Below are 14165 nucleotides of genomic sequence, written 5' to 3'. Positions count from 1 at the left end.
GATCACAAAAACTCATATCATTTCTTCATAAATTAATGTTATGAATAAAATTTTGAAAAACGATCTAAATATATATTAAGGGAAAATGTCACAAATGATCCATATACTATTACTTAATGTGCAATTTGGTCCCGAACTTTCAATCGGCTCAATTTGGTCCCTAAACTATTGATAAATGTCCGATTTGGTCCCCGAACTTTCCATCAGCTCAATTTGGTCCCGAACTATTTGATAAATGTCGATTTGATCCTCGAACTTTCGATCGACTCAATTTGGTCCATGAACTATTGATAAATGTTCGATTTAGTCCTTAGTTCTTGTTTTCCTTTTTAATTTTTTTAATTTTTTAATTTTTAATCTTTTAATTGTTTTTACTTCTTCTCTCTTCCCTCCGCCGGCTCGGCGAGGGTCGCCCGACGCCGGGGAGGGGTGCTCCTCGCCCGACGCCGACGAGGGGCTCCCTCGTAGCCCGGCGTCGGGCGAGGGGCTCCCTCGCAGCCCAGCGTTGGGCGAGGGGCTCCCTCTCCCGACGCCAGGGAGGGGCTCCCTCGCTCGAGGCCGGTGAGGGCCGCCCTCGCCTGCGTCCGGCGAGGGCCAGCCGGCGAGGGACCCCGCGCGAGCCGGCTTCCTTTCGCCGGAGCCGACGAAGGGAAGAGAGAAGAAGGAAAACAGTAACTAAGGACTAAATCGAACATTTATCAATAGTTCGGGGACCAAATTGAGCCGATCGAAAGTTCGGGGACTAAATCGACATTTATCAAATAGTTAAAGGACCAAATTGAGGCGATTGAAAGTTCGGGGACCAAATCGGACATTTATCAATAGTTCAAGGACCAAATTGAGCTGATTGAAAGTTTAGAGACTAAATTGCACATTAAGTAATAGTATAGGGACCATTTATGACATTTTCCCTATATATTAATTAGGAGTAATGTTACGTAAGTTATGGTTTTCCTATACCGAATCTATACAAAGTAATAACATAAACCATAATTATGTTTTAACAAAGTGAGTCCTATTCCAACACCTAACAATATTCGGTGACACATCACTCTTTCACATCAAGTTTCCATTTTCAGTCATTATACTAAATCCCTCACATTAATTCTTCTAGCAAGAAGTGGAGCGATACTCACATTGATAAGAAAACTCCTCGTCATGACAATTTGCTGCCAATGCTCGTCTTGCTGAAACAAATGTTCATCTCGCGAAAAATGGTCACCTATAGAACTGTCATATTTATAGACTCCTCCAGGTACCGTCTTCAATTTGGGACAACCGCTGACCCCTAATTTAGAAAGATGAGGCATGGCTCCTTCAGCGACCCTCCACTCCTCCAAATTTGGCAGATCATGAAGAACTAGATGCTTGAGTTGAGGGAAGCCTCCTGCAGAGCAAATCATTTCCTTTCCCACAAAAGCCCTATTCATCAGTTGGAGAACAACCATGTCATTCAATTTCTCTAGCGTTGGCATTGGATCTTCTTTGAGTTGGGAATCCAATAAGACCAGCTTTCTTAGTTGTTGGGGTAGATTCTTATACTCTGGTAACTTCTCTATTCCTCCTTTAATGAACAGTTTACAAGAAAGGTGATAACTAGACAAATTACTCAATTCATTTTCAGTGAATGAACGAATTTGGTTTAAGATTTCAAAAGATGAGGATTGAAGATGTTTGAAAGTGAAATGAGCAAGTTGTGGAATTATCTTCAATTGATAAGAACCATACTGGAGGGAGACAATAATTTTTCGCAAATTTGTCAGTTTGCCTAAATCATTTACATTGCAGTGTTCTGGATTAAAGTTCCTCAATGTCTGTAGATTCTCTAAAGAGTCCAACCGCAAATTCTTCTGGCCATTCTCGGCAAAATATTTGGGAAGGTGAAGATGCCTCAACCTTCTCATCTTCCACAACACATTTGGCACATTCACCTTGGAATGTTCTAGTCCTTGCAGGTCCAAGTATTCCATGCAAACAAGGTTTCCCATGGATTGTGGCAAGTCCTCAAGCATACATCCTTCTAAACTTAAGTACCTTAAACGGACTAGGTCTCCCACTGATTCAGGTAAATTTCCTATCATACCTTCTAACTTCAGAACTCTGAGAAACTTACAATTGATAATAATATCTTCAAATTGCTTCCACACCCATTCCCTAGAATTGAAGAACATAATAGCTCGAAGGTGAAGCACATTGTTTTCTTTTTGTCTTACTCGTGAGTCACTCATAAGCATATTGAGAGAAAGCCTTCGTGTTTTCCAAGTTGACTTGTCTCCAATTGCCATTGAAGAAGAAGAAAAATAATCCTCTATTTCATTGTCCTGCTGATTTTCAAGAATGGTTAGAAACTTCTCCTGCCTAGCTTTGCATATGCATATGTCTCGCATCAAATTGTGGAGGCAGCAACTTTTGATCTTTCCACTCAAGGTGAATCGTACTTGAACCATTCCCCTATTTGCAAACTTCATTAGATATTGCTCTGCGACATCTTCATCATATGGATTGGGCGACACAAAGCCTTCAGCAATCCACATTTGAAGAACTTTCGTTGCAGGGATTTCCGTATTCTCCGGAAAGCTACCCAAATAGAGGAAATATGGCTTTAGATGTTGTGGTAAATTGTCATAGCTTAAGGCCAACACTCTAAATATATCACTCTTATCACCAAAATGCGAATTGATGTCTTTGTAAATCGTCTCCCATTCGGTGTCCGCCAGAAGTCCACCAAGCACGTTGACAGCCAAGGGTAATCCTCCACACTTCTCAAGGAGCTTATATCCTAACATCTTCATGTTTTCATCCATCACTACACAATATCAAGCAACAAATTGGAACTTAGTAATCATAGGAAAATGCAATTGTAATAAGAAGATAACTTCAAGGACGGATATCTACTTTTAGATATATAAGTACAATGCTATAGTTCTTTATAATATGTGGTTCATTTATGCATTTGTAAGGGGATAGCCTTTAGGGATTACAACAAAGCTCCTATAAATGCCTCCATCTAGAAGATCAAGAATCCTAAATTAACTAGTGGAATGCATTTTCTTTGCCATCAGTGGCTTGAATTAAGTAACTCAAGCAAATGTATGACGACAATAATCTACTTGATGAAGACAAACGAAACAATGGAAGGGATAACTTGAGTGTACTAGTAATCTCTCATAATTTGAATGTGTTAGTAATCTCCATTACAACGGAAATAATAGTAAAATCTTAATGTTAACGACCTCTTTTGTTACATGATGATTCATGATATAATAGTAAAATCTTTATGTTAAGGACCCCCTTTGTTACATGATTCATGATTTTCTTAACAATCCCAACTCTTATTATTGGACCAACTATTCACAATTCCAAAAGGGGTTTACCTCAGATGAAGCCTATGAAGAAGGAACATAGCTTGGCTCTCCATCGTTTCATGAATTCCCATCAAAATAGCTTAAATTGTTGGCTATATAAAATCCTCTTCCACATTTTCCATCATCGGAGGAAAGGAAGAATAAAGTTCTGGATTTGTGTTTAGGGGTATAATCGCTAGCTTCTAAGCAACAAAAGAAGAATCTCATCCCCCAAATATCAAAATACCGATGGCTACTTCACAAGTCAATTTTTTGAACTCCCTATTAACTATTGATTCACAAATTGTTAAACCTTGTAAAAGGCCAGACTGTGCAATGAAGTACTTTGTATTACACGGTCTCTGACTATAATAACCTCTCGAACCACTATAATAATTATAACCTTAAAAAAGCCTTACCTTTCGTTTCAAGAGACGCCCTCTTCTTCAGCAGATCCCAGCTCTCCTCATTCGATAAGAATCGAGGTTTATGGAAAAGACCGTGAGGATCAATATGCTCTGCTACTTCTCTATTGTGAGTTGTTATCAATAGCTTGCTTCTTGTGCCCTTGACCGGGAATGCAGCTTGAAGACTATCCCATGCCTCTTTGGCCCAAATATTATCAAGAACCACAATGCATCTTTTCTTTAATTGGATCTCATATAGGGCTTTGAACAATTCATCATCCATCATCTCCTTAACATTCTCTCTTTGATTAGGGATCAACTCAATAAGAATTTTCACCAAGATATCTTTCGAGTGGTATACTTGAGATACACAAGCCCAAGCAAAACCGTCGAAATTGTTCTTCAGTTTGTCATGAGCGAGGACTTTCTTAGCGAGTGAAGTTTTACCCAAACCACTCATTCCCCATATAGTAATAACTCTGTGTTGTTCTCCATCCTTCAACAGCTCTTTCACCAACTCCTGAACACTATCTTCCCTCCCGACAAAATACTCCTCGAAATAGGCATAGATCGGTTTCGACGCTGAAGCTCTCGTGCGTTTGCGTTCGCCCTCATTCACCATTTGTATGCCATGATTCAGCATACTCATTCTCAGATTGGAGATTTTGGATTTTAAGCTATCGATCTCCGTTTCCACCGCATGAACCTGCAAGCACGAGCACTTTGCCACGAGGCCACGGTACGCTTTGACGATGTATTGTTCCTTCTTCGGCGCGACTCTGAGGATGTATTCCTCGATGATGTCCTCGGCATGCCAGGCAACGTCTCGGAGTTGTGCGACCCATTCTCCAACAGCTTGGTCGTTCTCAACTCTCGCGTCCGCATCCCTCAGCAGGCCCTGGATCAGCTTCAGCTCCTTTTGCAAGTCCTCCATCTTGCCCTCCACGCCCCGCAAGAATCTGGCCTCGTGGGTGAGCAGATTTCCTATTGTCTTCACAACCGACGAAACAGCAAACTCGGCCATTGTTATTGCAGCGCTACTTAGACTATGATCAGTGGAGTTTTCTAGTAGAGAATGACTTTGAGAGTTCACTTCCGATGCGTTAACAAGCTGAGAACATACACATAGGCCCGCGGGTTGCCAAGAAGAGAGGAAAGGAATAACTACTTAGAAAGCTGCATATTGCATCGATAGTTACATATTCTACATCCACCGGCGCAAGAAAAGCACCCCAACGGAATGTAATTAAACTTCTCAAAAGGGTAAAGAACTTGCTTGACAGCAATCGTGAATACGATGCTTTTGTATCTTTGAATGTCATGTTGAAAAAAAAGCGAATCAATTAGGATTGGGGCGAGGACGTGTTAGTGAGGGAGTAGGGTCCCGCAACTTGTGCATACAGGGTGTTAAAATTAACCAAAATTTCGTGTAGTTTTGGTTTAGTTCGTATAATAGATTAAAAAAAAAGCCGAATAATCAAACCTAGCTGAATCAGGTCTTGATTAGATAGAATCAAATAATTATAGAATAGGTTAGGACCAAAGTGCAAAAAAGAAAAAAGAAAAAGCGGAACAAAAATGCTGTCATCATCAGTCTTCCACAAGAGTCTTTTAAGCTCGTTTCGCGCTCATATTAATAATTCATCTCCCGCCACGACCGTTTAAGTTCTCAGAAGCGGTATCACTCTCGCAGTAAATCACTCGCAGCTCTCGCAAATCCCTAGAAGATCTTTCTTCTTCATCCCCCAAATGTAGAAACCGCCATGGATGAGGCTCCGACGAAGTGGAACGTCACCTTCACGAAGCACCTCAAGCAGAAGCGCAAGCTCTACCGCAGCGGCTTCCTCTCTCTCCACTCCTCCGCAATCGATATGTGAATGTTCTTTCCCTGAATTTAGCTTGCTCGCTCGAACTAGATGGCAACGTCTGGATGCTGCTTGGGATCTCGATCTTGTCAGTCATCGCCGATTGCTCTGTCCTGGTCGTTAGGCTCTCCAGGATTGAGCTTGTTCCGAGTAGATTCGGTCGTTGCATGATTGATGGTCGGATGTTTGACAGGTAATGCTGTATGATGACAGCGAGCAGCTGTTGGAATGCAGGATCTCGGAGAATGATGAAGTTGTTTGTTCTGGTGAGACGCTGACGTTCATGCTTATTTGGTTGATGTTGGAGAGCCTGAAGGAGGGCAGAAGCCCCTGGATGATACTTATATTCATAACCGAGAAAAGAAAGTTCCTAAGTGAACGGCTTTGCTTCACAGGAACAAGTTCGTCGACGTGTCCAATTGCACCGGTATTGTCTGTTCTTGCATATTTGTCTTTCTTAATGCTGGTGTCTCCATTGGTTTAAAATTTGACAACTCGTGCTTGTACCTTCGCAATGTTGTGCTCATCATCTACCTGTGTAATCGTATAATACACTTGGCTTTCTTTTTAAGGAGATGAGAAGACCAAAGTGGAGAAGGATAAACAGCAGAGAATCCGCCTGAGCCCATCGCAGAAAATTATTAGAGGTTGATGATAAAATCCTACATAATCTAACTCTCTCTTAATTGCAAGTAAATGCTGGATAAAAAACTTAGCACGCGTGTTTTTTTTTTTTTTTTGATTCCCAGAATTCAAGAAGAATGAAATGAACAAGTACGGCATATTGCAGGCGAGTCCAAACTCAAGGACATCAAGTACCGCAGGTGAGTTTGGACTCCTGCTGACTCATCTATGCCCATGCCAGGCCGTGTCTTTCTCTTCATGTATCTCCTGGATTGTAAATCCGTTCTTGATTTTCTCTGAGGTACAGTTTCTGCACATCTTTACACAACATATAGTCTTTTCAAGGTCAATAAGGATTCTCTCAACTCTGATGCTTTGTATATCAAATCTTTGCAATCACAACGGTTTCATATATTTTCATGGCTTATCTCTATGCAAACATCTCTCAGAAAACTGGTCTGCATATTCTCTATGCAGTTATATTCGAGTGTGTTACTGTTGTCTCAGCACGGCAATTGACATGATATTCCTTTTGATGTAGATTGGTATGCCTTGTATACAACATACTTTAACTCAAAAGTCGAAGAAATATCATGATGGCTTCTTGTGTTGTATGAGCAGTGGATCTATGACTAGGCAGGTCAAGCTCTACAGTCAACATCTCCTTCGGATTTTCACCCTTAGATAATTCCAGCTATCTTGTTCCTGAATTAAATGTCATCTCTTCCTTCCTTTAATAGTTTGTTTTCTTCTTCATGACGCATACCTTTCTCAGCGGATTAGCAAAAATATGACAAATATGGCTTAGATTACCAGGTGTTCTTGTATGATATGAGCTGGAAACTTCTAGATAGCAGGTTCCTGAACAAAGCTGAAAAGTATGCCCAGGGGAGATGATGGAATTTCCTGGTCATTTGGTTGAAGTTTGCAATCGTGAAGCAAACCATGAATCTTTGAGGGATCTCAATGCATGTGGAAACGGCTTCAATTCTCTTCACGTATTAAATATGCAGAAGCAGCAACATAACTTTACTACCATTGAATCTGGTGTAGAAGGTACCTGGAATACAGTTCAATTTGATCCATTCCCTGGTGTTCTAATTTTTTTCTTCTTCTTCTTTTTTTTTTTTCCTGTTTAGTCTTTCTGTAGAGGTAATTTGCCTTACCTCCTGGCCTAGAATCTTGAACTGTCAATATAATGTCAATATTTTCTCCCAGATTGTTTAAATTTCCCTAGGTCTTATCATTCAGGTGCTTACTCGCCAAAATGATATTTCGACAGTGTGATTCGAAGCTCAAAGGGCACATGTTCATGGGATATTTATACGATTTCCACAAATTCTTGAACATGCAGATGCCAAGAGCCAATTCTTTGTTTTTATTTCTAGATAAAAAATTTCTAGTGCTTTGCAGAAGAAAGAAAAGCATGATTTTTAAAGAAACCCAACCTCAAGTGCTTTGCAGATTATCGACCGCCGGTGCGTAGTTAATCTTCTGTGAAGTCATAATGAGTTCAAGAACACCCACACAAGATTGGCCCGATGGTTCAAAGACGGGCAAAGCCAAGGTTCCCTGAACATTATAATGAAGAGCATGATCGAGCCTTAAATATTCTTTGCTGGTGTAGTATTGTACATTAAAAGTCCATTCAGGCAGCTTTCGCCAGAAAACAGGACCAGGAAGTCCCAGTTCTCCATCATTCCCCCCGTCCGCAGAAAACAAATACATCATAGACACCGTTCTGTGCGGGTGAAGCCCATTAGTATCTGCACCAAGAACAAAGGGTTGCCCTGAAGTCGTGAGGATGTACCGATCACCATTCTTTACTGGAGCCCAAACCTGAGCCAGATCAAGCTGCTCAGTGGATTCTTTTAAGTAACGAAGAGCCTGGGTCATCCTTACCTTGATGATACAGATGCCGTCAGCCCCAAATATGGCGATGGCAGCTTTTTACGATCACTCTCCTCAGCAGGGACTTTGGTTTCTGAATTGTGACGATCTATATATTTGGAAACAACTTCTCAGTCAAAACTCAGTAGCCGCGGCTTCATAGGCCATTGCGGACAGTTGGAACAAATCAAACTTCAAGCAAGAGGCAACTTCATAGTTCAGGACTCTCAGAATTCATAATTCTCACACAATATATATATAGGAAATCAGGTGCAATGGGAGGTGGAGGAAGGAGCAATCCCAACAATTAATTCAAACTCCTTGCTTTGATTCCCAAGCTTTTTGAAGCGATAGAAAACAGTACCGTATCATCAGACCAAATTTCTCGATTAGTCAAAGAGGAAAAAACAGTCAAAATAACATGCAACAAATTCAGATTAGTTCCAAACGAGGAAAAATTTCGACTTTCCAAAAATCGTAAAACCAGAGAAGACGAAAGCCAAGCAAGTAAACGCGGGTGGAGAAATAGTCAACCCTCAATTCTCAAGTCTCAGATGGCCGAAAAAACAGAGCTTTTCAACGACCCAAATCCAGCTCAATCGATGCGATCCGCACAAACCCGACTCGAAACCAAAAGCGAACGAATTCAGACGAACTCAAGACTGACATGCGACGCACCGAGAGCAATCGGAGAGGCGGACCCCGCCGGCGGCGGCGGGGTGCGGCGGCTAGCTTGTCCTCGAACCCGCAGGATAAGGCCCAGAGAGGGGAGCTGGGCTGGTCGGAGGCGGACAGGAAAGCGCCGAAGGGGAGCTGCTGATCCATCGTTGGCCAGGGACTGTAGACGTCGAGGTCGAGGTCCATGATGGACTCCCCCGGGCCGCCGCTGCCGCCGACGGGCTGTCGCGGCGGGTGCGGCCGGGGCCGTCGTCCTCCAGCTCGGGCATTTTCTCGGGAAAGGACGGGACCGGGAGAGTTCGCGAGGGTAGGAGAAGGAGAGGAGGATGGTTAAGAGAGAGGGAAAGGGCGATTCTTATTCATTTATTTTTCCGGTTCTCTTCTTTAGTGGAAGCCAAGCAGTTGGACCGGCTGCGCCACGAGGATTGTCGACAAAGGTATACTTACAATATCATCACATAGTTAAATTAATTTTCCTTAAATGATCATCCTCGTCGTCGTCATTCTTTCAGCTAAGAATGTCAAACGAGTTTACCTGAGAAATAACAGGGAAGTGATTCTCTACAGCAGCCAACCACCATGGATTGTCCACAGGTACTTATTCTCAGGTAAACTCGTTTGACATTCTTAGCTGAAAGAATGACGACGACGACGACGACGATCATTTAAGGAAAATTAATTTAACTATGTGATGATATTGTAAGTATATCTTTGTCGAGACATACGAGTAAGTTTTATTAGAATAGTCTTATGTCAGAGAACAGATGTGTTAGGATCTACGAGCTAAGGGACAGTTTAGGTAGACAGTTTCTATGGGTGTAAGCCTCCTAAAAGGTAATGAAGGCGTGCAAAGGTTTCTTTGGGTCGAATGGAGATTGTCCCTTGGCTTGATTGAAAGACCCACTGCTGAGTAGGGATGAAAGTTGGCCTTAGTGATCCAACGATGTTAAGTGGAAGGCCATTACTCAACGGATAAAAATTACTCTAGGCATAACAGGCTAATCTTCCCCAAAGTTCATGTCGACCGTGTGGTTGTTGATATCTTATAATTAACTCTCAACTTATTGATTTGAGTTTTTTTGGGCCAATATTTTAAAAAGGTTCGAAATTGGGATCCCTTTTGCCGATATCAACAAATGGCATTGTAGTTAGGAGAGATGTGGTGTCAGTTTTGTATTGCAACCTCCCATAGGAGATCCGTCATTAATGGAAACAACATGAGATCTACTTTAATGTAGTATGTTATGAGTTGAGATATAACAAATAGACCCAATTGATATGTTAGATCCATTCAAATATGGAAAACATAGGTTTAGAAGTTCTTGTTCTTGCTTACAATTTCGATTGATGACCAAAAAAAAAAAAAAAACAATATCTATCTTCATTCTTTTCATCTTTGTTAAAGGTGAAGGAGCTTTAACATAATGTGAAGTAGTCATCGGGATGGCAAAATTTAATGTCTTTACATTCGTTTTTTCCTCTCTTTGAAATATACGAGGTCGATTTCCTTCTAGCCTTTTTGGGTCGTGTTTATAAGTTAGAATTGGATGTTAACTCATTTAGTAGGTTGCTGGTTTGGCAAAGAACATAGTTTGTGTATGATTTTTTTTTCTTTTTCTGATCGGAAAGTCTGTCTATGATTAGATGCATGATATAAGTTTAATCTTCACTTCGCCAAGTACAAATGGTTCCTATGGTTGGAAACTCATCCAAACTTTCACTTATGTTTCATTTTTATTTACCCGAGATAAGATTCTTTGTTGTAAAATGAAGATTAAAGATTGAACCAAATGCATCATTCACTGGTCCGACGAAGGTTACGGTCGCCGACGAGCTAGATCTAGTGCCACAGGGCCACGGTCATTGGTTGAGGTCGCTCGAGGTCGCCCTCACCGGTCAGTGACCTTCGGTGAGGGTCGCCATTGATGGCCATCGGCGCTAAATCTCGCTTGTTGGCAGCCGTAGCCTTTTGCTGAATTGATTATGGTCTTTTTTTTTTTTTTAATTAGATGTATTTGATTTTTAGCATTATAATAAAAAAATTTATATTTAAAAAGTTGCATATATTATTTTTAATTTTAAACAAATAAAATTTTTAAAAAATTATATTACTCTCTTAAAAAGCTTTATAAATATGTTTTCTACCGAACAATATTTATCTCAAAATTAGTTCTGAAAATCTGTTTTACCATTGGCCTTTTTATTTATCTAATTCTTTAAGTTAAACTATTTTATATTTTATCAATCGACTTTCAAAATACTGAATTGAATGCACCCACCTCGTTTCCCGCCATAACATTTCAGCTCTCGAAAGCGGTATCACCTCACTCGCAGCTCTCCGAAATCCCTAGAAATTATTCTTCTTCTTCTTCTTCATCATCATCCTGCAGATGCAGAAACCGCCATGGATGAGGTTCCGACGAAATGGAACGTCACCTTCACGAAGCACCTCAAGCAGAAGCGCAAGGTCTACCGCGACGGCTTCCTCTCTCTCCACTCCTCCTCCGCCAAGGTGCGTTCCCTCTCTCTCACTCGCTACTCATCTCCGCCATTGATGTCCAGCTCAACTCCATCGGCGAATTTTTAGTTACCTCCGATTGGGCTGGGATATCATTCGGTTTTGATCGGCTAGGAGTCCATGTCGAAAGTGCAGTGGCGATCGATTCCCTGAATTCAGCTCGCTCGCTCAGGCTAGATAGCAACAGCTCGATGCTGCTAAGGATTTCGATTTTGACCGTCCTCGCGGATTGTTCTGTTCTGTGGTTTCGGTCGTTGTGCTTCCCGCGATTGAGCTTGTTCTGAGTGGATTAGGCCATGCCGTGATTGATGATCGGATTTTTCGACAGGTAATGCTGTATGACGACAGCGACCAGCTGTTGGAATGCAGGCTCTTGAAGAATGACGAAGTTGTTTGCTCCGGTGAGACGCTGACGTTCAATGCTTATTTGGTTGATGTTGGAGAGCCTGAAGGAGGGCAAAAGCCTCTCGATGATACTTATGCTCGCAGCCGAGAAAATAAAGTTCCTAAGCGAACGAATCTGCTTCACAGAAACAAGTTCGTCAACATATCTGATTGTGCCGGTATAGTCTGTTCTTACGTGTTTGTCTTTCTTAATGCTGGTGTCTCCGTTGGTTTGAAAATCGATGACTCGTGCTTGTACGTTTGCAAATTTGTGCCCATCATCTACCTGTATTATCATATTATCGACTTGGCTTTCTCTTCAAGGAGATGAGAAGACCACAGTGGAGAAGCATAAACAGCAGACGATCAGTCTAAGCCCATCTCAGAAGATTATTAGAGGTTGGCAATGAATTTCTACATAATCTAATTCTCTCTTAATTGCAAGTAAATGCTGGGTACAAAACTTAGCACGTGTGTTCTTTTGCTCTTTTGATTTACAGAATTCAAGAAGAATGAAATGAACAAGTATGGCATATTGCAGGCAAGTCCGAACTCAAGGACATCAAGTACGACAGGTGAGTTTGGACTTTTACTGACTCCTCTATGCCCATGCCAGGCCGTGTCTATCTCTTGATGTATCTCCTGGATTGTGAATCTGTTCTCGATTTTCTCGGGGTGTATGATTGCTGCATGTTGTTACACTACATGCGGCATCCATTCAAAAAATATTTACTCAAATTTGATGCTTTGTATATCAAATCTTCTCAGTCACAGCAGTATTATGTTCACATATTTAAATCGCTTCTCTTGAAGAAAATTGGAGCTTCCTAGCATATTTCCAGACTTTCCCTCAGAAAACTGGTCTCTATATTCTCTATGTAGTTACATTCATAAGTTTGTTATTGTTGTCTTAGCACTGCAGCTGATGTGATATTCTTTTTGATATAGATTGGCATGTCTTGTATACAACACAATTATCTCAAAAGTCGAAGAAATATCATGATGGCTTCTTGCGTTGTACAAGCAGTGGATCTATCACTAGACAGGTCAAGCTCTACAGTCTACATCTCTACTGATCATTAACCTTAGATAATACCAGCTGTCTTGTTGCTGAATCATATTTCAGGTCTTCCTTCCTTAATTAGTTAGTTTTCTTCTTCATGGTGTATACCTTTCTCTACAGATTAGTGAAAATTTTTTATCAGGATAAACAGGGCTCAGATCATTGAAACCTTTTTGGGGCCTTTACCAGGTTTTCTTGTATGATACGAGCTGGAAACTTTTAGATAGTAGGTTCCTGAGCAAAGCTGAAGAAGTAAGCCCTGGGGAGATGATGGAATTTCCTGGTCATTTGGTTGAAGTTGGCAATTGTGAAGCAAACCATGAATCTTTGAGGGAACTAAATCTAAATGCAAGCGGAAACAGCTTCAATTCTCTTCACAAATTATATATGCAAAAGCAGCAGTGTAATGTTACTACTGTTAAATCTGCTGTAGAAGGTACCCTGGAATAGAGTTCAATTTGATTTGCTAGCTGTGTCCTATAAATAGCTGTTTTTTCCCAGTTGATTCTTTCTTTGGAGGTAATTTGCCTTACGTCCTCTCCTAAAGTCTTGAACTGTCAATTGATTGTCAACATTTTCTCCCTGATTGTTTATATTCCCATTGATCCTATCATTCAGCTGCTCTGCAAATTTATGTAACTAGGGGATGCTCCGTACTCACCAAACTGATATTTTAAACAATGTGATTCGGAGCTTTACAGACACAAATTCATTGGATGTTTATGATCGTGGGATGATTTCCGCAAATTCTGTAACTTGCAGATGCCAAGAGTCAGTTCATTGTTTTTATATGTAGTTACACTTTCTTCATTGACCAAATATAGAGAGATCACAATTGAAAATCATCTCTGTTATTTATATCATCTTCTCCTTTTCTGTTAAGGAGCGAGATTCCCTTCTCTTCATGTTTTGCATGATCTATGATAATTACCTGATTCTGATTGTGATGCACTGAAACATGTATTCATTAGTACTCTTTCAGAAGAAAAAAATGGCCAGATGCATCAGAATGGGGCAAAGGGGAGTATATTAGATGCTGGAAAATCAGGCGTCACAGGTCAGATTTTGCTTGTATGCATGTTCAGTTTGCTAAGAGTGTTTGCTAGTTGCCTTGTCTCTACATTTGTTGCACGTTCTTATGTGATTATGAACTCACATTTTTTTCCTCGGTGAAATGAAAGTTGCCCGTTAGGAAACATTTTTTCCTCTATACTGCTTAATGAGATGGATTTTTGAAATTCCTTACATATGACAGATATCGCACTTGAGTTAAAATGGAAAAAAATGTACAGTAGATAGAAGATTCACCAAATTAAAAACTATGTATAAAGCTGCCAAATTTGTGCTTTAGAGGTGGTTTAAGGTTGTCCTTTCACTTGGAAAATCCACAAT

General features: G+C 40.8%; 2 protein-coding genes and 2 long non-coding RNA genes across 5 annotated transcripts; 2 read left to right on the top strand and 2 right to left on the bottom strand.

The window, feature by feature from the left end:
* Positions 1-1082: 1082 nt before the first annotated feature.
* LOC104446161 (disease resistance protein RPP8-like) lies at positions 1083-4775 on the bottom strand. Its single transcript, XM_018873181.2, has 2 exons — positions 3764-4775; positions 1083-2806 (listed from the first exon to the last, which is right to left on the bottom strand). The coding sequence occupies exons 1-2, from the start codon at positions 4773-4775 to the stop codon at positions 1083-1085; spliced, it is 2736 nt and encodes a 911-aa protein (XP_018728726.2).
* Positions 4776-5479: 704 nt separating this feature from the next.
* LOC120289991 lies at positions 5480-7011 on the top strand. 2 transcript variants are annotated; one of them, XR_005547796.1, is made up of 4 exons: positions 5480-5624; positions 5810-6043; positions 6189-6263; positions 6366-7011. It is a non-coding gene; the product is annotated as an uncharacterized LOC120289991 (long non-coding RNA). The 2 variants fall into 2 exon arrangements; XR_005547795.1 differs by having other exon boundaries at positions 5810-6263.
* Positions 7012-7670: 659 nt separating this feature from the next.
* Positions 7671-9192, bottom strand: LOC108959457. The gene is made up of 2 exons (XR_005547794.1): positions 8809-9192; positions 7671-8239 (listed from the first exon to the last, which is right to left on the bottom strand). It is a non-coding gene; the product is annotated as an uncharacterized LOC108959457 (long non-coding RNA).
* Positions 9193-11184: 1992 nt separating this feature from the next.
* On the top strand, positions 11185-13223 carry LOC104446160. Its single transcript, XM_039305327.1, has 6 exons — positions 11185-11320; positions 11655-11940; positions 12035-12109; positions 12211-12285; positions 12659-12756; positions 12963-13223. The coding sequence occupies exons 1-6, from the start codon at positions 11213-11215 to the stop codon at positions 13221-13223; spliced, it is 903 nt and encodes a 300-aa protein (XP_039161261.1). The 5' UTR covers positions 11185-11212.
* The last annotated feature ends 942 nt before the right edge of the window (positions 13224-14165 follow it).

Source organism: Eucalyptus grandis, chromosome 11 (genome assembly GCF_016545825.1).
Source record: "Eucalyptus grandis isolate ANBG69807.140 chromosome 11, ASM1654582v1, whole genome shotgun sequence".
Lineage (NCBI taxonomy): Eukaryota > Viridiplantae > Streptophyta > Magnoliopsida > Myrtales > Myrtaceae > Eucalyptus > Eucalyptus grandis.
Note: the sequence above shows the minus strand (reverse complement) of the source record. Positions and strands in the feature narration are given on the sequence as shown.

Bases quoted from the DNA above. Each gene is read 5' to 3' on its own strand.
- LOC104446160 (XM_039305327.1), top strand. From the start codon at position 11,213: ATGGATGAGGTTCCGACGAAATGGAACGTCACCTTCACGAAGCACCTC. The intron at 11,941-12,034 runs GTTTGAAAATCG...TTTCTCTTCAAG, and splicing joins TAATGCTGGTGTCTCCGTTG to GAGATGAGAAGACCACAGTG. The intron at 12,757-12,962 runs GTCAAGCTCTAC...GGCCTTTACCAG, and splicing joins GTGGATCTATCACTAGACAG to GTTTTCTTGTATGATACGAG.
- LOC104446161 (XM_018873181.2), bottom strand. From the start codon at position 4,775: ATGGCCGAGTTTGCTGTTTCGTCGGTTGTGAAGACAATAGGAAATCTG. The intron at 2,807-3,763 runs GTAAGGCTTTTT...GATATTGTGTAG, and splicing joins GGCGTCTCTTGAAACGAAAG to TGATGGATGAAAACATGAAG.